This window comes from Belonocnema kinseyi, chromosome 4 (assembly GCF_010883055.1).
Source record: "Belonocnema kinseyi isolate 2016_QV_RU_SX_M_011 chromosome 4, B_treatae_v1, whole genome shotgun sequence".
NCBI classification, from domain to species: domain Eukaryota; kingdom Metazoa; phylum Arthropoda; class Insecta; order Hymenoptera; family Cynipidae; genus Belonocnema; species Belonocnema kinseyi.
In genome coordinates this window covers 148,988,669-149,011,620 of record NC_046660.1, presented here as the reverse complement: position 1 = coordinate 149,011,620, position 22,952 = coordinate 148,988,669, and the positions used below count along the sequence as shown (strand labels likewise).

The 22,952-nt window shown below is 36.4% G+C and overlaps 1 protein-coding gene across 5 annotated transcripts in view; it reads left to right on the top strand.

Moving 5' to 3' along the window:
- LOC117171991 (voltage-dependent T-type calcium channel subunit alpha-1G-like) overlaps positions 1 to 22,952 on the top strand; it is a 206,904-nt gene that overhangs the window by 181,506 nt on the left and 2,446 nt on the right. The window contains exons 10-11 of one of the 5 annotated variants that reach the window (XM_033359706.1): positions 5,333 to 5,449; positions 13,710 to 13,927. The exons of 3 other annotated variants lie outside the window; for them this stretch is intronic. In XM_033359706.1, the coding sequence (XP_033215597.1) occupies positions 5,333 to 5,448 (116 nt within the window). In that variant the 3' untranslated portion in view covers position 5,449; positions 13,710 to 13,927. Of the gene's footprint in view, positions 1 to 5,332; positions 5,450 to 13,709; positions 13,928 to 22,952 lie in introns of those variants that run through there. One more of the 5 variants, XM_033359705.1, reaches the window with a different exon arrangement.

Genomic DNA, 22,952 nt, shown 5'->3' with positions numbered 1-22,952 from the left:
ATGAATCGGCGCAAAAACTCGGTCGGCTTACGCGAAAATAATGCCAAATTCTGCTGGGAAGTTGTCACACGAATTCGTTTTTGGTCCACTCTGAGCAAACGCAGCACCCATCGCGCGCAGAGCTTCTTCATGCCCAAAACTGAATGCACGATATGGCTCACACGTTCCAATGATATGCCTACAGCATTAACTACCTCTCTGAATTTCACTTTGGGATCATTCAACATCATATCATGGATTTTTTCGACATTTTCTGATGTAGTGACCTCTTTTGGGCGCCCAGATCGTTCAGCATCAACTTTGCTCGTACGGCCACAACGAAACTCGGTGAACCACTTATGAATCGTTCCAATCGACGGTGCAGAGTCCGGGTAATACTTATCCAGCTTGGCCTTGGTCTCGGATATCGTTTTCTTGCGAAGATAGTAGTGTTTGATCAAAAGTCGAAACTCAGATTTTTCCATATTAAAAAAAACTCGGAGGTTAGTCGCTTCTCAGTGCTGTAACTTGTAAATGCGTAAACATAAATGGCTGAAGTTTTGACAGGCGTCATTTGAAGGATCAAGCTCGACGAAAATGGTTCATATTAGTGAATACTAATGCCATCTCTTACAATTTACAGGTACTTATCAGACTGCCTAGTAGGTTGATTAAATCGAATACAACTTACTTTACATATTAGTTTTTCACACAATTATTATATATTTATTCATAGAAATATATCAATAAGATTGAATGTTCCGAGTTATCGATTTAAGTTAAACTTACATACCCTTACATAGTGAATCCTTTCTGTTGCATGGAAAATCAAAGAGTCAAAGTGATTTCTTGAACTTGTCTACTGAGACGCACTTTATCTCTTGTTCATGTTTTTAATGCAGCGCGGTAATAGGTAAAATTGGCATAGAAACCTGCCATGAATTTGAGGCACTGAGTTCACTCTGCCACATGAAACGAACACAGAGTATCCAAATAGTTACCCGTGTACAGTATATTTGGTTCATAATCATACGATTTTCTATGCATACAGCGATTGTTATTGGCCGCGACAAGAAGGAAGTTTAAGTATCTTGTGCGTGTATGTTATTATGCGCTTTGCGAGGTAACATTGGTTAAACATTTATTTTCATTACTATAAAATTCCTAAGATGTAAATTAACAGAGTTTAGGGGAAATGAGGTTAGAGAAACACAATTTACAATTTATGGATTTTGTAGTAGTGTTCTGCCTACCAACTTCTATCACCGATTAACTCATTAAATTAGGAAAAATGGGCCGATTTTATAAAGCAACGATTAACTTTCTAAAACCGTACCCTAGAATATAGTGGAACGCAAGCTTCTGATTAAATTAGGTTGGTGAAATCGGCCTTAATTATGTGATGATAGATCCTCAGTTTATTAATAAAAAAAACCTATTATTCATTTATTATTTATTACTCATTTATAATTGAAAAAAATTCAAAAGGCTTTTTTTCAAATTTTGAATAATTATAAAAATGGATAACATTTTTTTTAATCGGCTAAGAAATATCAATCCAAGTTTCTACTAGATATAAAAAAGTTGGATTATTTTTAAAAATATGCATTTTTTCTTTTGAAGAGATCCGTAAGTTTAAAGCGTTGTTTTTAGTAGATTTGAGCAAGATTTACGAATTATATTTATGAATATTTTCAATTGAACACAAGTTCTCGAGCACGAAGCACGAGTTCCGTAATGAGAATGTAATCGTCAAAACCGCACGTGCTTTAAAAACCTTCTTTGAAATCAAATCAAAAAATTTCAGTAACAATTTATAACTATTTATAACTATTTATATAAATCCTCAGAAGTTTAAATCACAGTTTTCGATTTAATTTAAAATTTTTGAAAAAATTTAGTTAAAGTGTACGCATTAAACGTACGGAAACGAGAGTGGGAGCGTACCCGCGCGCCCTAGGTGCGCTTAAATTTGACGCGAAGCCCGCAAATGTAATGTGCCCGCGCAGCGGGCATATTTATCAATGTTAAAGTTAGAAAAAGTAACGATGCTACTAGCATCATTGATTGGTACACGAAAGATACTTATTCAAGTGGATACCTTAATTTTATTTCTAATCATTGAATTCAACATCAAATAGCTTCTATCAAAAATTTAGTGGCCTTTAGTTTTCTTTTTTGGACAACATGCCTTTTTCGGTAGAAGTCTAGTGCCTTCTAACACCAACCACTACGAAATAGCCGCTCCCGAATTCAAATATAAAGTGACTGTGCGCGCCAAATTTTGTTGTGTAGAAGTAAACTTCTTCTACCAGAATTTCTTTAAACTATCTGGTCCTGCAGCGGAAAAGGTCTTCGTACATCTGGATGGTTCTAATTGCATCTATGGACGAACACTTTCTCTAGCTTTCTTTTTTCAAGCACGCAATGTACCCGACAATGGATCAGAAAACAGTGTTGATCACTGTAGAGTTCCGTGTGCTAAAGGTAGTTTCGATAGAAATATGACGACAGACCAGCTGAGCCCTAACACTATTTGATGGAAAAATAAACTTAAGGACGTTACTAACTGCTGATGTAACAATTCGTAGATGGAGAAGAGAAAGTGTCTTTAAGACACGATTTGTAAAGTAGTTAGTTCGAATTCTTCAACAAAATTTAGACGCGCTTGCAACTTGAGATTGTTCAAAATGGAAAAAATGTAAATTTGAATAAAACCGACTTGATTTTTTATATTATTGCAATTTTTGAATTAAAACATGCTGCTTTTTATTTGAAAAACTTGAAGTCAAAAGTCAATTCAAGTGATCGACATTTGATTTAATTGAATATCCGAATAAGTCAAACTTCAAAGACTCAAGTTGTCGCTTGTATCAATTTTTTCCTCAAAAACAGGAGTCCATTTTTTAGTCAAAATTTTTCATAAATTAAGACTATCAATTTCACTGTAAGAAGATCCCGATTTTATGACAAAGAACATTAAAATTAAGGTTCAGCGTGAGCCCTGAAATCTCGCTGATATTGATGCCTTCCTGCACGAGGAACTCCGGAAGCGATCCTCTGGACTATCGATTGTTCAATTTATAATGCGGCAAGAGTTTTGTCTGATTCAAATTCTGATTTCTGAAATTATTATTAGAGTACGGGTCCGATAATTTTACCATCCAATAAGCGTACACACCCTTTAAGACGTCATCCCGCGTACGGGACGCATTCTAATTTTGGTTCTCCCACTACGTGTGATATTTTGCTAATGATTTGCCCCCAATATTTACGTATGCGCGCTGCTTATATCGTGCCCCTACAGTCTCGACGTTGGAAAGTTATTTAACCTTGAGTGTATTCGTAAATCTTGAATTTCCTGGGTACCTCTGATTATTTGTTAAACCTGAATTATTATTTTGAAATCTTGAATTAAAAAATTCTAGATTTCCATTTAAAACCGTGGTTGGAATTGTCTGTTTTGTTGGTTGTGATATCTTGGTCTAAACTCCTTTTGTTGGTTTTGATAATAATTTTATTTCTGATTCTTATTTTCAATATTATTTTGACTTTTATCCTTTCCTTAATCATTTTTACTTCTATTATTTTTGTTATCATCTTTATCTAAAATGTCTAATTTTTTACCATTAATTTTGACTTCAATAATTCTGTTTCCCAATCTCGTCCCAAAATTTCCAATTCCCAAAAATTTGAAAAAATGTTTCTCACAATATGAGCTTTATATTCAATTGTGAAATTTTTATATGTCTTTCTTAATTGCCTTTCTAGACGTGGACGTGGCATTAACATTTTGAATAATTTTTTAATTTCTGTCACGAACGCGTGAATGTTTTGATCTTTTTTCTGGTTAAAATATTATTTTATTCATTGTAATCTATGAGTATCCTTTTTTGAATATGCATCTTTAAATTCTTTGATGAATTGGTCAAAATTTGGCCAATTACCTCAATTAACCTGGTACCAATTGATTGCTTTCTTTTCAAAAACTGCGTCTAAATTTTCTAAACTGTTTACTTCGTTACTTTTCTACCGTCTTTTGAACCTAATTAAATTATTCAAGAAATAACTCGGGCTATTTTCAGTATTATTTTTAAGTTAATATGCCAGTTTGGCACTAATTGAAAAGGAATCTTAATCAGTCCGAAAGGAAACAGAGTTGCTGGAATTTCATGCGAATTATTTAATATTATCTCCATTCTTTCGCTGTTGGCGTCTCTACTTCTAACCATTCTACCTTGAAAGACTGTTTTTTAATTATGGCGAATTTGATTTTCTCATAATTGATTGCCTTTGCACCGGTTTCGGTAAGGAGTATCCGTCCCCTTGCCCGCTGCTTTAATTATTTCTTTTTCTTTTTCTTGCACTTGTCAACGCGTGACTATGCTCGTTATATTCTAAATTCATTTCTTCGAAATTAACTGCATTTTGTATATTTCGTGATTTATTATTTTGATTGAATAAATTTTGCGTTGTATTTAAAATTCTATCTATTTGATCATTTAAATTTTTCATTTCTTCTGAAAGTTCTTCTATTCTCGTTTTTTTTGCTTTTATTCTCTTCAAAATTAATTGATTCTCTTGCACCATTCGAAAATTCATTATTACTTTTTTGAAACAAATCGATTTCAAAAGTTTAAAAATTTATTTCCGTGTTCTCTCTTTCCTACCTTTCTACCTCTATTCGTAGTCTTTCGCGACTTTATTCTTGCTATTCTAAATTCATATTATTTTTGTCTTCTATTCTCCAACTACCAAACGTATTCTCGGTATCCGCTTAATGCTAATTTCATGTCTATGTATAGTACGGTTTTTCTTGTTTGAGGTTGGGGTACTTTCAGTCTACGTTTGCCTTTCTCTTTTCTTTCTTGGGATGACAGACCATCTCTTGATATGGTTGTACCACCCCCAATCTAATTATTTCCTAATCGTGTTCGATTCCAAATTTAAATTTCTTGCTAATTCCTTCTCTTATATTTTCGTTTTCGACCGATTGAATATCAATATTTTCGTTTTCTAAATTGCTTGAATTCGCTTGCATTCTATTTGTGTATTTTGCACGGTCTAGCTCAGGGGTTCCTATATATGATTAAAAACATGCGCGTTCACTCAAGTAAGAGTCTTGGTTTTTTGCTAGTGGGGTATGCGCGTGGCCTGCTCACGTAGCGAAAGTATCCACTGAGGGCGGGAAAGCTTGCGGGATGTTTGAGTCACGTCACTCAAACTGTGATTTAGCGCGCCAATTTCTGTGGCTGAGGCCGCTTTCTTTTCTAGTTCTCTCACTTTTTCTCCTAATTTACTACAATTCCTTTTTTCTACTACCGAATTCAATTTTGTCACTTTTATGTTTCAGAAATTCATCTCCGTTTTTGGCTTTCTAATAAACTGCCATTTTGGATTTTCGACGAATTTTTTAAGCCACTAACTCATCCAATCCTGCTACAAGGAGTACAGGCAAAGTGTTTTTAGGGTAGTTATTTTAGTTTTTTAAAGATGGCAGTGCTTGCGTGCACGTGAATGATACCAACTTTTTTATTGAACACATATAATAGACTACCCACACTTTATTCGACTGAATAGATTTCTACCCGCACTTTTAATAAAAATCAATAGAAAAATTTCAAACGAAAACAATTTCAATACAATTTTCTGAAGTACGATTTTTTCTGACATTATTTAATATTTACATCGTTTTAATATAAAAATTTCTATCGTGGCACACATGCATTGTTAATTTTTGTTAATTCATCATTTTAAACGACTTCCATTCTCGACATTAATAAGGGGTAGCCAAATAAATATAAACAGGGTTTACGCACTAACTTACAGTGTTTAGTTTGGAAATCGAGATCGTTTCGATAGCTCGAACCGGGCGACAAAGCCAAGAGTGGGCGAGCGCTGGTGGTAGTGGTGGAAGTGGTGTTCTCCCCACTTATAGCTCTGGGTTCGCAGGGTCGCATTATTGTCGGGTGATTATAACTTTGTTATACAAGAAGACCTCTAGGTCTTTTTTGTTTTGTTTAAATTGATACCCTTCGTAATTAAAGGCACATATTAGAGGTTCTCTGAAAAAAATAAACAAGGTGAAATTCTGACCTATTTTTGACAAAAATGCATTTTAAAATTTGCGAACTTGGTTCTCAAGCCGATGCAACATTATTTGGGTGGGTAAAATAAGTCAACGGTAAATATATCGTTACAAGGTGCAATGAAAAGATACATCGTATAGTACCCACTTGGGAATTTTCAAATATCATTGCCACAGCGAAAACTTTTTTCAAAATGGTATTAAATACACTATCTTCCGTTTAATTACATGAATGTTCGCATATTAATGATGGATTTGGAAATCTTACGATAGGAGTAATATCTTCTCACTGTGTGATATAGGGTGGGGGGAACGATATATTGGATTGGTTTTTAGGGTGAAAGAAAGAAGAGGAAAGCTCTGTATGGTAGCGGGGAGTAGAAGGTGGAAGCGTTCGACGAGTGTGTCTTTTGTTTTTCTTCTATTTTGTTAGGGGTGGGGGAATGGTAGGAAGTAAGGAAAAGGTGAAAAGGAGGAATGGAAGTCCGAGGACTCAACGACGGGTGCTCCCGAACGAACTCATTATGCCGGATGGAGGGACTGGAAGGGTGTCGCCCGGGTAAGAACACGCTATATAAAAACGGATCAGCTGCAAGACCAGTGGAACGGTTCGGCTGTGATGAGAGCCCTCTCCGCGGATCGTCTGGACTTTTCTTCGGCACGCCTCTCCTCCTCTTCGATTTGCGTCCTCGGCAACCTTTCGGGCCTCTTTCTCGGCTTGCCTAACCCCCTCTTCGATTCTTCGTGCCTCGATAGGTGTTTTACAATAATATACCCGCTAAATGAAACTGCCTATTTGATAATTATACTACATCACTGTCACATCATTAAACAGAATGAATTTCACATGTTGAGGAAAATAAGGGCATATCTACGTACCACGTTATCTCATCAAAAACATGTTTAATCAGCTCACTAAATTAGAAAACAAATGCTACCAGACTTTTAGAAAGGGCATCACTGTTTCTCATAGAAACAAGAAAAAACATATTCTATCTACAAAACCAAAAGATTTGTCAAACGAAAATCTAGTCAAAAATAGAAAAGAACGCGGTCCACAAAAAAATCTAAGAAAAAGGAATCAATGATTCGAGAGGCAGCAAGACTAGAAAATAATTTAAATGCAGAAAAAATAAAATAATAGAATTATTTGCGGAACATATTTAACCAAATAAGACATTATATATTTGCCATAATTCTGAAATACTTTTGGATCGCCTTTTACCCTCCCGTTTTGAATCTCTGTAACAGTAGAAGTTATATCCTAAATTTAATCCCTTATGTATACTGTGACGAAAATATTTTGCTGAACACTTTTGGATTACGTCTGGCAGCTCCGATCGGCATTGAAAGGGGTTGAAATCTTGTTTTTTCGCTGCCTAATGAGAATTAAAAAACGAAGAAAAGAAAATGTATTCTTAGGGATTCAAATTTTTTATACTTTTTAATGCAAGGCTTTTTACTGGGAATAACTACGACCTTCTGATCACTCTGCACATAAAAATTGAAGAAGAAAACCACATGACCTTAAAATAAGAGGTACCTAAAATTGAACCATTGAAACAGAATAAATAAGAAAAGCAACTGAGAAAGAAACAAAAGGAAAATGTCAGGAAACCACGAAGCAAAAAATACAATTATATACAAAAATTTTCTTACATCAATCTTATTAACATCACTGTACAAAAGGGAGTTTTTTACAACATGTGGGAAGCAAAGAGCATACATAACATGAAACATTGTATTAGGATGCGAAATGTAGAATTAGGAGACTAATGAGGTATTACTTTGCCTCGGAATAATTCACAATGTTATTAAAATTGAATAGATCACTGTCGACCTCCAGACTTTTTTCGCAATGCATATGAAATTGTACATGTTTTCTTACAGTCCTTTTTTCCTCTCCCTTCATGTGCTCAAAATAGTGTACACTGTTTTATTTAGCGACCTCTTTCATCTTATTTTGTTACAAATCATATTTATTCTTTGTTATTGATTGAAGTATTTTTGATTTATTTTAAATTAAATATAACCATAATTTGTCACGTTAATCCTTGTCTTTGTTTCTATAACTTCTGGAATAAATCCCACATGAAACGATAAACAATTACACTTAACTTCATTGAATGCATTTATTAAAAATTGGTTTTTCAGGTGAGTTTAAAAACCCAGGTAGTGTGAAAAATTTGGATTTTTCTATCGACTGATCGGAGGTACTCAGAAAATCACCTGGGATGGAACCCAAACTTTTATTTTTGTGTGAGATTCGCCTATAATCTCTGTTTTCTTTGGAAGTACTTTTATAATCACCCTAAATTTCTGAAAGGTGTAAGAGTCGACACATAAGTTTATAAAGTCGAATTTTTTGTACTTCCGAAGATGTAACAACTCAAGTTTATTTGTTTTCGGAATTCTTCAAAACAATACACAATAAAAAAGTTTAAATAAAAAAAAATAAACTGCATAGTACTGGGGGATTTCGCGACTTAAATTTGAGTTCTGTTGACAGCTATGGGAATGAGGGCAGGATGTTACGTTATCCAAAATTGGCTAATTATGACAAAATGTTGACTAGCCAATATTTCAGGACACGTGCACTCAAAGTCATTTTAAGGTGAAATGTTAAATTTAATCATAGAAATTAATATTCCCGCAGTCGACCATAATCGATAGTTATATTTCTTTCAAGATTTTGGACTTGGAAAGAAGATTTATCGGAATTTGTTAATTAATCGTTTTGAATAAAGACTTTTTGTTTATGCCTATACTGTTCGTTGATCTCTAGTCATCAGTAATCAATGTAGAGCAGCACTTAAATTCGCTTTAATGTTCTTAACCAATTTCATGAATACTTCAGTTAATAGGGATGGAATTATCCTTCCCCAAAATACTGCCAAAGTGTGTCGATTTCCATTACTGGTCATTGAAATTTCAATCTTGTCTAATCGTTCCAAAAATTTAGCTATTGATAGTTCAAGAAAGTCTGAGCTTCTTTACATTAATAAAGTTTTTCATTTGATTGACAATTATGATTTTGAATTGCTTATTTGTGGTCAATTTGGAACGAATTACTCTGGCTATCCTTGTTTCGTCTGTTCGTTCTCTCGCTTTCCTGTCTCCTAGTTTGGTGGCAGCAAGTGGTGAAACCTATTTTCGCATGTAAAGTTAGAGAATAGGAAGGGACGGTGGGGAGATCACAGGCACGGCGTATCACTAAGTGCGCGTAGGCTATGAGAAAATAAAACATGACAATCTTAATGCTAAATTGCTTAAATGTCTTTTTACAATTGTTCTTTTTGTGTCATTTAATATCATTTATCCATGCCACACTTTTAGGGATTGCATTCCCATATCACATCACTACACTGCACTGTTGTCGAATCTGTTTTCCCAAGAGGATGTTTATTATTGGTCTTGGAGCCTCAGAGCAGTGGTTGGTGAAAGTCAGGGTTCACGCTGGTTGCATTTTCTGTTTTGGTATTGTAATTTTTTTTATTTTACGTAAGTTCCGTTCATGTGGATTGTGATTGCTACTTGACTGTCTCATTAGGTGAAGATGATGAGGACTCCTCATCGCGGATTCGGCATCTCTCTAAATTTAACAAAAGATCTGAGCATTCCATTTGAACTTGAGTTGGGTAGTATTTGATGTCTTATTAGCATTCCGGTTCACCTTACGATTAAAAGAAGTGCAAAAGCTAGTCAGAAGAAATAACAATTTAGGATAGCAGAAGTATCCTAGTATGAGCATTTCAAGCAGAACTAATCCAGTATAAAACCGTGTATTAGTAGGTATTGTGTTGTTTCATCGTGCCATTGCAAGCTCAGATCAAACAGCTGTTGCTTTAATCGTTCCAATGCTTTTTCACTTTCATCGTATAAATGCTTTAATGGTACTCTCTCATATTTCTTTAGACGCTTTTATTGGTAATTTTAGTTCTTGGATTTCTGGTAGTTTACTAGATAGCAGATATAAGTTCAAGGGAATCGGAGGTTCATAAATTTTTATTACAACGTCCTTTATAGCTTGTAACCCTAGAAGAGTTTCTTATATTGTTTTAGGTGACACCCATGTGCAATTTGAATTAAACCCAGTCCATGAAGTTGAAGATGGTTGGTTGACTTGTCCATACAGTTCAAATCAACGTCCAGCTAGTTCATCAGAGATTAGATGCATCCATTCAATGATGGCAAGGCCTTCCAATAGGGTTGAATTCCGTAAGAGATCTTATTGTCGCAAGATTTGAATGATGCTATCGTAGGCTCTAGTGGAAGTTGGGATTCGCAGGTTTTGTAGCTTGAAGTTTTGTAGACAGTAAACACACCTACACAAAGGCTGTAGTTTTCTATTTGTCTACAATGGGTGTGTGCTGCACGAGCCATCAACATGTAGGTCCATGCGTATCCTCTGTTGCGATTTATGAAAATGCAAATTTTACGTGTACTCGTCCAGAGCCGTTTCCCAGAATTAATTACCGCACAGGTAGAGAGTGCATTTCGTGCATAATATATTCTACGGGATCTGGTAATGAAATATCCAGCAGAGCCCGTAAAGTTCCTTTTTGCAAATAATAGTTACTACAGCTACTTGAGCTACTTATTCCATATCCACATGCGGTCCAGGTACTGTAAATATGACCTTAGGTGAGTGATCCTAAATATCTCAAAATATGGGCTGGATTTGTTCCGACGTCAAAATCGAAAAATAAAGTTCTCTATTTCTTGCGGCGTGTATAACTTTCATAATTCGGTTTGCAGATCGGATATACTCTTTCATCACAGTTTCCTAAACATGTAATATTCTTGTTAATTCAGATATGATACTGATATCTTGAATTTCTGTTTAACCCTGATTCATCTTTTGGATGGCTTGAAATAGTTGACTACGACATTGTCCCTGCTGTTTGTCGTATTCTTTGGCTACCTTGTGTATGTTTTCTAATTGCGATCTTATGATGTGTGTTTGCTTTCCAATTAGATGAGATAGATTAGCTTGGGCACGGTTGAGCTCTTGAATTTTTAAATTTATTTCCTGTCCATCAATTTCGTATCCAATTTTAATTTTAGTTGGTAATCCTGAATAACTTTAGTGCAGAGGGATTCATGTTGAGTTTTGCAGTATTTTGCTAACGTACGCCACTTGGTTTGCGATTCTATCAGTGACTCGTGGAGTTTATTAACGTGCAAAAGGGTGTTGATCTTCTAATGGCTAACAACCCGATGCACTGAACCTGAGTACTCATAGAATATTCCTATACTTGTATCAAGCTGTAGGTTCTTGTAGTGTTCTTCAATGAAGCTATGGATAACCCAAGGGATGCAGCAGAGAGGCAACTGAGTTAGAAGATGCGGTAGGAAACACATTTTATGTTTAATTTCAGATCTCAATAATGAACAATTTAATAATAAATTTATTAATTTTGTATTGATTTTATTCATTTAATTTCAATTTAATTTAAGTTTGATGTAATTTCCCACATATTTTTCTACTTCACAATACTTTTTAGAAATTACGCCAAAACGAAATGTCTTCAAAAAGTCCATGTTCACAGAGCTTTTCAGAAGCCGCACCTTTAAATCGTATCGTAATTTTAAGCGCTCTTTATTCTGTATAATATTATTACCGGCTTTTGCATAGTGTTTTATGTAGTCAGTGAATACAATGTGACTACATGTTCTTGCAGATGGAAGTCGAAATGTCAGTAAATTACTGGTCAATTTATTGAAATTATGTCTGAGAGATTCTCAGTACATATTTGGTAGACGTTTCGACTGTATGTCGACAGTCCTCATCAGTATAAAGTATTTCTTTCTACGAAATTTTGCACCTGTGTGATCAAAATACATAATTTGTAGACGTAAAGACTTAAAAAAAGGACAGACTTGTCGATAGTTCTTAAGAAATTATGTATGAAATAATCAAAAAAGAATATTACAAATTGGAGTAGCAGTAGAAGTAAATGATTGTCGTGATAATTAAGATAGAGATAAAAATGATGTAAATTCTATTATTCGGAGTTATTACTTGTTTATTAAATTCAATTTGTTTGTTACTGAAATGACTCCGTCTGCCGGGCGGATTTAAATACAGATTGAGATTATTGAGTTGCATTTATAAGGCTATTGTAGGTTATGCTCATATTATCTATGTCTATTCTAAAATTAACATTGTTGTTAATTTTAACAATATAAAACATTTCCATAAACATACGCTTGAAGAAGTATGCTTCTTTAGCTAGAATAATAAAATTTTCAAAAGCAAATGAGTGTTTGTTTAATGTTGCATGTGTATTGCAAGAGCAATGTTGTGCCTATTATTATTGCAATCTCTCATGTGTTCTTTCAACATCGATAGAATAATTGCAATAGTTTTTTTTTGCAACGGAGAAAAGTTTAAAAAAATATAAGACGCATAACGCCTGTTGACTGCTACACTTCAAACGCATCGCCTGTAAGTAGCAATCAGTAAGTTATACGTCTTATATTTTTTTAAACTTTTCACCGTTGCAAAAAAAACTACTGCTATTATTTCGTGACCTTCTATAGGGAATTTCAACGTAGAATCCGAATTTTTAACAATTTAAAATTTGATTTTGATGTTTTTTCGAGTTTTTTAAGAAGGAACCGAATGGGGACCCAATGTGGTCTTTACGGGTACTTTGTAGAGTCTTCATGTAGTTCCTTCGGTCCGCCAGGACCACACGAGAGATTGCAATAACAATAGACACAACACTACCTCTTTCAATACATGCAACTTTAAACAAAAACTCATTTGATTTTGAAAACTTTATTATTCTAGCTGAAGAATCATACTACTTCAAACATATGTTAATGGAAATGTTTTATATTTTTAAAATTAACAACAATGTTAATTTTAGAACAGAGATAGATAATATGAGCATAACCTAGAATAGCCTTACTCATGCAACTCAATGATATACAATTTTCTCTCTTTTTTCATTTCTTCTTAAACTATAATTTTACAATTTCTCATTACAATGTAAAATTAATATTCTTTTATCTTGCTTCTCTCTCTCTTTTCCTTCTCTTCTCCAGCAGTGTACCGTTAGCGCTCTATAATGATATATCATGCGTAGTAGATAATAATGTACCACCAAGTCAATGTGAATCAACCTACAGTCTATACGTCGATTAAATTTCTTGCCGTAATCATTCCGTATGCTGGACGGCATGTGATAAGTATGTGTTTTTTTCAATCTCAACAATAATCTCAATCTTAATTTAGGTCCGTCCGACAGGCGGAGTCATTTCAGTAATCAACAAATTAAATTTAACAAACAGGTAATAACTCCGAATAATAGAATTTACATAATTTTTATTTCTACAATAATTATCACGACAATCATTTACTTGTACTACTACTCCAATTTGTAATATTCTTTTTTGACTATTTCATACATAATTTTTTAAGAACTATCGCCATGTCTATCCTTTTTAAAGTCTTCACGTCTAAAAATTATGTATTTTGATCACACAGCTCTTACAATTTCTAAAAAATTGGTATTCGTGGTTGCTTAAACTTGGCCAAGCGTATCCTTCACATATATGCGTCGGTATCTTTTTGTTGAACCTTTATGTCCTCAAGGCACCTCTAATCTCCCATAGCATATTATTATTACAGGAGGGCCGCTGCGGAATATGTCCAACAATAACTTGACGATTCAATTTTGTGACAATGCGCCGAAAAAGTCACCTAAACCAGCAATTCGACACGTTCTGCGCTGATCATGTTCTAGTGCCTTACTGAGAATCAGTAATCATTGTTTGGTTATGGAGCAAGTTAATGGAGCAAAACCTAATTCTTGATTTTTTTATCCTCGCGGGGAGCAGATAAAGGGGGATAAGACTTCTGCATCAGCCGAAGAACAATTGGATTCCTTGGCAAAGCATTTTCTCCATCGGCCGCCGAGGTAATCTTTTGACTTTTATCTGGCACTGGAGCTGACCGTACGAAAGGTGTAGATACTACCGTTGGTGTTTACAGGAAAATGTTTGGCTTGTTCTGTTTCTAAATGTTTATCACCTTTCTGATCTAAATGTTGTTGGAATGACTCTAGAAATTTATTTACTCAAACTAGTAAAGTGTCATCCATTCCCGAGCAAGGATCTATGTTCCTTAGACAGAGTAGGAGATACTGTTCTTTCTCTCCTTCTGAAACCGCGGTAATATTTAATTGAACGGGTTCATCTAGATTTGAGTGATCTAAATCTTCATTATCCCAAAAATAAAATTAGTGTTCTGTAAACGATTTATCAAACTCTGCTACAGATTTTTGAATTGCTTCTTTCGTCTTGTATGTGATTGCCATCTCCGCTGAGGAGATGAAAAAGGTCGGCGCGATGTTTTCCTCGTCATGACTAACAGTGTCCTCAATACTGGTGCAGTTTGGACTGAGATCTACTACGACGTCAGAATTTATTGCAGGGTCCTCAGAAGGATCCTTGTGAAAAGTACCGCCTCCCTAAATATGACGAAGTAATTAATTTACCTTTAATGATTCCATCTCTGGCGAGTTGTTCTGTTCCCTCGTTTCTTTCAACGCCCTGATGTCCAAGAATATAATTCCAGATCACTTTCAGAGAAGTTAAGGCTTTCCATAGTTTTTTAAGTTCTGTTCTATTAAGTACTGGCTTCCGATTAGCGGTATTTCATCCGTTGCTTTTACAAGTAGGTATTTATTTAGTATAGCTATGAGTGAGGAACTTAGAGTTTGTGAATATTGATAATTTACTCACGTCATTTTTAGAAGCTTTCTTGGCTACAGCTGTTACAGTTTGTATTTCCGCAAAGTTATTGGCTCCTTCGGGCTCTCCGTTCTGATTGTCAATACATACCCCATCTATATATACCTCGGTTGGTCGACTGCCTTGTTTAGGGATGCGTGGATTCAAAAAATAATGTAGTGCGCTATTCACTGTAATCTCCTTTGAAGAAGTTACAAGTGTTGGCTTCAGACCGGGAAGCACGTTGTAGTCTTCTTTAAACGGATACGCAGGAATCTTCGCTATCTACGGATAAAGCAATCTCTGGTGACGAATTTCTCTGAGCGTAAGTAGGTATTTTAAGCCTGTATTCCTTACGTGACCGTTGTTTTTGTCTAGTTGCTATCAGGCTTCGATCTGAAGCAGACTCCTTGTAATGGTCAGGGGGTTGCTATGTTTTGTCCATATCGTCAATTGTCGAAGGTCCCGGCATTCACTTTCTTTGCCCCATGCCCTTTGTTGCCTGAGTCGCAGGTTTTTCTTGTAAGGCCAGTGAGGTGGGTAAAGGTTTAGAGGCAGCTTTTCTTGCTAAAAGTTTACTTCTGGTTTTAAACAAAGTAGATTTGTTTCCTAAACCCGAAATTGTTGATAGTTATGATAGCTGTGAGAATTGAGATCGAGTTAGTGGTCTATCTCGTTTTTGCCTGCTTGTTTCAGCTGGTTCTAATTTGAGTTGAACTGCACAATGTCTCGTTAAAATAGAAGATAATTCTGAATATGGTTTATTGTGAGTAAAAGATTTGACAGTCGATTTTTTGGAAGCATGAGTGTCGTTTTCAGTGTCGTTAGAGTCATGTTCTAGTAAACCTACAGGATTTCTTTAAAGGACTTCTACGCTGCGATTTAACTTATCTATCTTATATTCAAATTTGAACGGATAGTCTTTCAGTCTGTACCTCCAGCGAAAGAATCGGGGTCCAGGATTATTTGCATAGGTAATCCAGTGAGCCGACTAATAGTCACAGCCCACAATCAAATCCCTGCCCGAGAGATGCGGTCGAAAATTATTAACGGCATACACTGCGGCAAGAAATTCTTTTTAAGTTTGGTTATAACGCTTTGTTATGATAGTTATTATTTTTTAGTAGTAGGCAATGAGAATATCCATTTCACCTGTTTCTTGTATGAGTATTGCTCCTGTTGCATAGTCGAATGCATCAGTGGTTAATTTGAAAGTTTTAGAAGAGTATACATATTTTCGAATAGCGCAATTTTCTATAAATTGTAGGTTGTACCCCGACAATCCCAAGAATTGACGTACGTTGCGTACAGTTTCTAGTTCAGTTAAACCAGTCCCCCCCCCCTATCTTAATTTTCGGGTTTTCTATAGCCGAATTAATTGCGCCCCAAATGCGCTTAAATGCGCCGCCGGTAACAATTTTTGCGCCACATAACTGTAGGAGTTATATCACGTGTTATTTAGGGGGTCTAGCGTCACGCTATCCTCCCCCATTTAAAATTTTTTTATTTATATCACATGATCCTGACGATCTTCAAATGCGCTCATATGCGCCATAAAGAAAAAATTTGGCGTCAAATTGATTGAATGGGGGGGGGGGCTAGCATCGTTTTTCTAAACTAATAACATTTTTTTTAATTTATCAAACCTATCTTTCAAAACTTCAAATGTGCTTAAATGCGCCACCACTTACAAATTTTGCGCTGGCTAATCCACAAAGATATATTTTGAAGGGGGCCAGTGTAACGCAGGTGTTACATCCTCAACAGTGATGTGCATTATAAAGTTAAGGACATGAATTAATTTGTCGTTAAATGCGCTCATATGCGCCATAAATGTTTTTTGAAAATTTTGAAAATTGCCCAAGGTATGGAGGTAACAAAATTTTACGAAGTGATGACTAACAAAATAAAAAGTTTGCAATCTGCATTAATGAAGTGACTATCCTATGGGGTTTTGAATGCGCTCATATACGCTATTTAATTTTTTGAAAATCTTGAAAACTGCGTAAGACATAGAGGTAACAAAATTTTACAAAGTGATGACCAACAAAATAAAAAGTTCGACATCCGCATTGATGAAGGGAGTTTCCTATGGGGTTTCAAATGAACTCGTATGCGTCATGAAGTTTTTTGAAAATCTTCAAAATTGTCCAAGATATAAAGATACTTTAGATAAGATAGATTTTACGAAGTGATGACCAACCAAATAAAAAGTTTACAATCCGTGACACCTGATATAACTTCCACAGTCTTCTGGTTTTCTTATCGTGCTTTTCCAGAACTTCTGAGTATATGACGATGTCGTCGAGGTACTTGCCTCAGTTCCTAGCACTCCTCGGAATATTCCCCTCGAGTATATCTTTCGATCATTCCCCTTGAAGATGAAAAGGCTGTTTTGGCTCTATCATCAGGATAAGTTTTAACCTGATGATAACCGCTTGTAAGATCGAGCACTGAGAAGTATTGGGCTCTACCCAGTCTGTCTAGTATGCCTTTAATGTTGTGTAATAGATATGCTAATCGGTAAGACCATTTGCTCTTGTGCTTCAGGCACCTTACGATATTGTTTCTTTAAGATTACAAGATCGTCAGTCGTCGGAATTCTATGTTGAATTTTGTGAGTAACGCTAAGCATTTTCACTAGCCTTATCGGCGTATTTTTGTCGTCCCTTCACATGGAGTGCGTGTTCATATACTTCCTTAATATCCTTAGGGTTTCTTACAAACGTGGACATCTCATCCGGCAATCCGCGGATAAAAGCGTCTAAGGCACATTCTGTGACCGGCTACATCATAGTAGCTGTATCGTCATTTGACCCGATATATTCTTCTTTCAATTAATACTTTGCTCCACTGAAAAGCTTTAATGTTCTATCATAGTAGTCACTGACACTTTCAGGCTGCTTCATACGCCCACTGACAATAGCATTAAAATACCATTGGTATTTCTTAGTGGGAGCAAAACTCTTCTTTAAGTGTGTCATCAAATCCTGTAAAGTCCTGAATTCCTTATCGCGGACACATTCGGGCGCGATATGAAGCTTACATTGTTGTAATGTCATGCCCTCAAAGGTTGTGGCCATTGCAGCGCTTATGGCCATTATGGGTATTGCTGGATTTGGAGCAACCTGCATTTCAGGACGTACTCCGATGATCGATACTTGCGATGTCGATATTATTAATATTTCTTTTGCGTTATTCATATAGTTAAATATAAGTTATTTACTTCCATAACTATATTTATAAACATGAAAATATTATTTATAAAAAATAGAGTCAGTGATGTATGAACGCGGATATCTTTTATATGCGGAGTAATGGTGTCACTTTGTTAGCTATCAATCTTTAGTTAGTTAGCCATCTGTATCTTTGCTTCCTAATATAACGTTATATAGAGTCAAGCTGATCATTACATAGGGTGGAAATCGTCATTATAAAAGGTCGGATCGCTCATCATGGAGAGTCGACAATTTGAAAAATTGTCTCAACAATTTTTTAAATACTCTAACTTGTTGAATAGTTATCCAAAACCGCTGATAAACGAACTTCATCTTTCTATTTGGTCCCTAAAACTACGTGCCAAAATACAATAGAATACGTAAACCACTGAAACCCATTCGGAGGACCCCCAATTGTAGGTATTCACTTGCCCAACATTTCATTTTCCCTAAAACTCATTTTGCCGAAAAAATCATTAGATTTATGGACAATGCAGGTGTGAATCAGAGAGGGAATCCCGCCTGTGAATTCGTTTAAAATCATTGTAGAAGTAACGTTTGGTGGCGCTTACGAGAGTTCTTTGCCATTTAAATTTTCTTCTTCTTTTAAATGCGAGCGACAAAATGGAAAGAGGTACCGGATTTAGCAATATCCCATTGAGGGTCGCCTGAAGTGATCCATACCGACAATGACACCTTGTTCACAAAAAAGCTTTTGGAACAAATGTGTTGGATTTATTTCTCAGAACTAGTAAAAGTTTTTAGAAAGTTTCTAGGTGAGTAAAACGTACAGAACCTGAAGCCCTTTATTGCGGAAGAGGATTCCATTACTGAGACTGCATGGAGGGATTCGCGTTTATTGTACTAGAGGAATGGTTTACCGGTAAAACACGATAGGGGAGTCTGAAATTCGGCCCAAATATCTGTGGATGTAAAAGGACTTGCTGTCCCTACCAAGCACTACCGTAACCGCCGGACCGAAGCATAGGGAACCTTGACCTATGTACAGTGATCAGGTGGTGCGGTTTCAAGGCTGAATCCCTTCCGTAACCACACAGGCAACCTCGCTCAGAGTCTCCGGGCTTGCAGTCCTTCTCGTTTGGACCCTATTTTAATTTAATGTGAGTCCAGGATCCGGGCTTGCTTGTTTACTTCTGACTAGATGCACAGTATGCAAAGAGGACGAACTAGCTCAAATCGTGTGTTCTGCGTTCGAAACTATGCAGGGGACTCATCCCTTGTAAGTGTTGGAAGTGTGAAATTTGAGTTGCAAACAGCGATATTGTCGTTAAACCGACCTGCACCCCCCCCCCCCCCCCCCCCCCCCCCCCTACTGCACGGGACGTAGCGAGAAAAGTGTAGAAAAACGGACGCGCCCGACTTGTAGTGACTTGAATAAGTCGAACCTGTCTCTGGCCGGGAGGGTCCATCCGCGACCAAATCAACGAATAATCCGTAGAAAGCTGATCATTGATCCCCACTATACGAAAATCCACGGGATAGAAACATATCTCTAGTAGGTATCTTCTATTGAGGAGAGCATCAATTTAAACAAAAAAAGAAGACCTGAAGGTCCCCTTGTAAATATGGTTTGTTGTTGAAAACTTCGCCCCTGTGCGAAAAGGAGTATATATAACACCCATCACAGGTCACAGGAGAATATTATCAACGGATTTTCTAAAAGGAGGGTTCTCCTTCATTAAATTTTGTATGCATTCCCCGAGATACCTGATTATAATAAAACGAATTAGAGAACCTGAGGAACGGACAATATCAGGAAGGACCAAAAATGCATTTTTTTGCTTATTTTCGGGAAGTTCCTGGTGTAAAAAGCGAACAACCGATTTGCTGAAATCATAAACGACCTGTAGTTCCCGGCTAAGGTTGGGGGAGTTGTGTCGAGGTGTTTTTCCACCTGTCACACAAACAATCCCTACTGTTACTGGGGTATTAGTAGGATAATACTTTTATTTATTCCTTCTTTTTGTAACCAAGGTAGGGCTTGAAGAACGAAAATCCATTTCCACAACGAGCACTTTCACTTATAATTTATATGTAAATTTGTTATTTAATGCTTCATATTCATCGTTTTAGTATTATTTTGGCACTAACAACAACAGCGAGAGAGAGTCTACTATTAACGTTTCGGGATTTCACGGGTTCCGCCTTGAGAACGTCGGAAAAGTGCGGTAGAATTTTAGGGGTGTACTGACTAACTTTTTATCACTTATTTACTTTCTGTCTCGAATTTGTGTTTTGCGAAGTATGTTGGACGGATTTTCTATAAGTGGGATTATGTAATACTTCCTCTTGAATTTTTTGTGTACAAAAAATGCGTACTGCTATTCCAGGTCTTAATTCACACAGATTTAATTTGGACACAATGTGTTTCATTTTTTGCTGCCAAAGCGGAATCATTTCCATTCTATCGTACTGTCGCTACATTTTGTGTATAGACATTCTCGATGATATATGTGTAGCATGTCGCGAATTTAAGGCCTCACATATTTCTTCCTGACTTCGAAAAGCGAATCATGTTCTTTATAGAATTTTCCGCACCAGCTGCCAAAACATTACAGCCAAGGAAAGAAAAAGAGGTATAAATACTTTATAAGGGATTTGCGAGTGTTTTACCCGGAGTACTCTGTTAAGCCGGCCCCCTTGATTTTTGGGCGCTGAAAATAATTTGGATGCAAATGCGACGACGAACCGGGTAAACCCTTAATTTGAATAGATGAATCAACTCAGGGAAGTCTTGCCAAGCTGCTGCGATGCTAGCATAATACCTGCTCGCGGTGGCTATATGGCGCCTAATGATAATCGCTAGTGCATGAAACTTCCAGAGCATCAGGACGTTTCGCATCAATCATTGCGAAATCAACGTGCCTGCCTCTTGAAAAATGGATATTTACTCGAAGGGCTTTCCTTATCGCTGCTTGAAGAAACTGCAGACGAATATAAGGTGCGATATTAAGTCTAATCGTAGAAAGCAGGCGCCTTCTGAGAGATAATCGCGCTTTCAGGATAAGGAGGAACATTGAATTTCAGGTTTCTCTTCAGCCCTAAGATCTGGGTTTGTTCCAAGATCTGAATTGTTCAGTTTAAGATGCTGCAAGTGCTTTGACTTATTCAAATCGTAGGCTAATACCAACGATGAATCAAAAGACCAAATTCACTTGCATAAACTAAACAAGAAGACTGGATGGCAAGACAGAATTAGTCCGTGTTCAATGTTTTATTGAACACATAACATCTGGTATAATGTTTACCTAGATATCTCTGCGGAGGCACTGATCATCATAAGAATAAGTTCACTCACATATTTTGCAACAAAAAAGGGGTGATTAATATGAACTTTGGAATAAACAGATGAGCTAAAGTTTATCTGCAGAAAGGAGAAGAAAGGAGAAGGCTCAGTGAAGTAGGCTTTCCGAAGCAGATGCAAGCATATCATCGATATATTTGGTCTTCAAATCTGTCGGAGAAGAAAAAGGTATTTGTGACAAACATGCTAAGTGGCTCGGTTGTACTCTATCAGCTCGAGGTATTTCAATGGAGGAAGAAAGATTTTGCGGACAATACTATCATCATACGTAAGATCATTCATATCCATAAAAACTTGCATATTTCTTTTGAGTACAGTTTTTTATTTCTTCTAAGTGGACCGAGATGCTTGTCCTTAATCTTAACATCCGAAGTAAGGAAAGTGCATAACTCCATCTAGATGCTTCACTTCTAAAAGCCGAAGTAAAGACAGCTAAAAGGGAAAAATCGCAGTAATAGTAACTTGACAAGGAATTGCACCGAAACTTTCAGGGAAATGCAAGAAAACAGTCCTTCTCGAAAGCGGAAACTTTGGCTGATATCAGATTATCAGAGTTTAATTCAGGTAAAAACGGTTACATTTTCACGTACCAGTAAGATTTTATTTCGACTTTTGTGTACTGTAACCTTTGTCTCTTCTACAGGGTTGATATCGATGTCTCCCTGTCAAATGCTTCAAAGAAGATAGAGACAATTGTGTCAAACGTGAAATGCCAAATTTTCTATAACTATGATTTTTGAGTAGCAGTCTTCATTGTACATTAAACGCCTAGTATCGTTCTCTGACACTTCGAGAAACGAACTAAATTTGTGATTGAATCCTCGGCACCGGCCGACTACAATATCAGCTGCTACTACAGCTGCAACGACTTTACTAAAATTTTCGGTTAAACTAATTTTTCGCGTGATTTTCATGCGGTAGATGCTCTTAGAGGTGTGAAACAGCCACTGGTTCATGAATAATTAAAACTCTCACACAAAGCGTTTGGTAGGCAGCGTTCTTGGACAACACCGTAAGAGCAGTCATAGAACTGCGTTATGTGTGTATATATACGTTGTTCCCGCAAGCTTGGAGCAACTGGATATTATTTATTCTAGGTACTCAAATTATGGATGGCATGCTTTGTACCTACCGGTAAGAACTTCTTGATGTAAAATGCCTTTGATGTTTTCTAAGTTTGAAATGACCTCGTGCTGGCTCTCAAAAATAAATGTTTCTGTGCTTGAAGTAACTACGGATGGCCTGAGAGAATCGAAAGTCAGCTTCTCCGAAAAGGCTGATTTTTTACATGTCTCCAACAGTTCTCATGCATTTTCTTGTCAAGGAGCTTTAAGCGGGAGTGTTTAGTTTCTGCTTTCCTAACTTGGGCTTTGACATAGGAGGCATCTAGATGGAGTAATGCAGTCCTGGAGATGGAGTAATGCAATTTTAGAAAATTGCTCCTATAGCCCAAATTCACAACGCTTTGGAATTAAACGAGTTTCGTGTTTTGTCATACGAGGGTAGTTCAATAAGTCCTTAGAATGACCAACAGATGGCGCGCGAATCGCCCCAAATCATCTGTTTTCAGTCAGCACCACTCCCGACTAGATATATG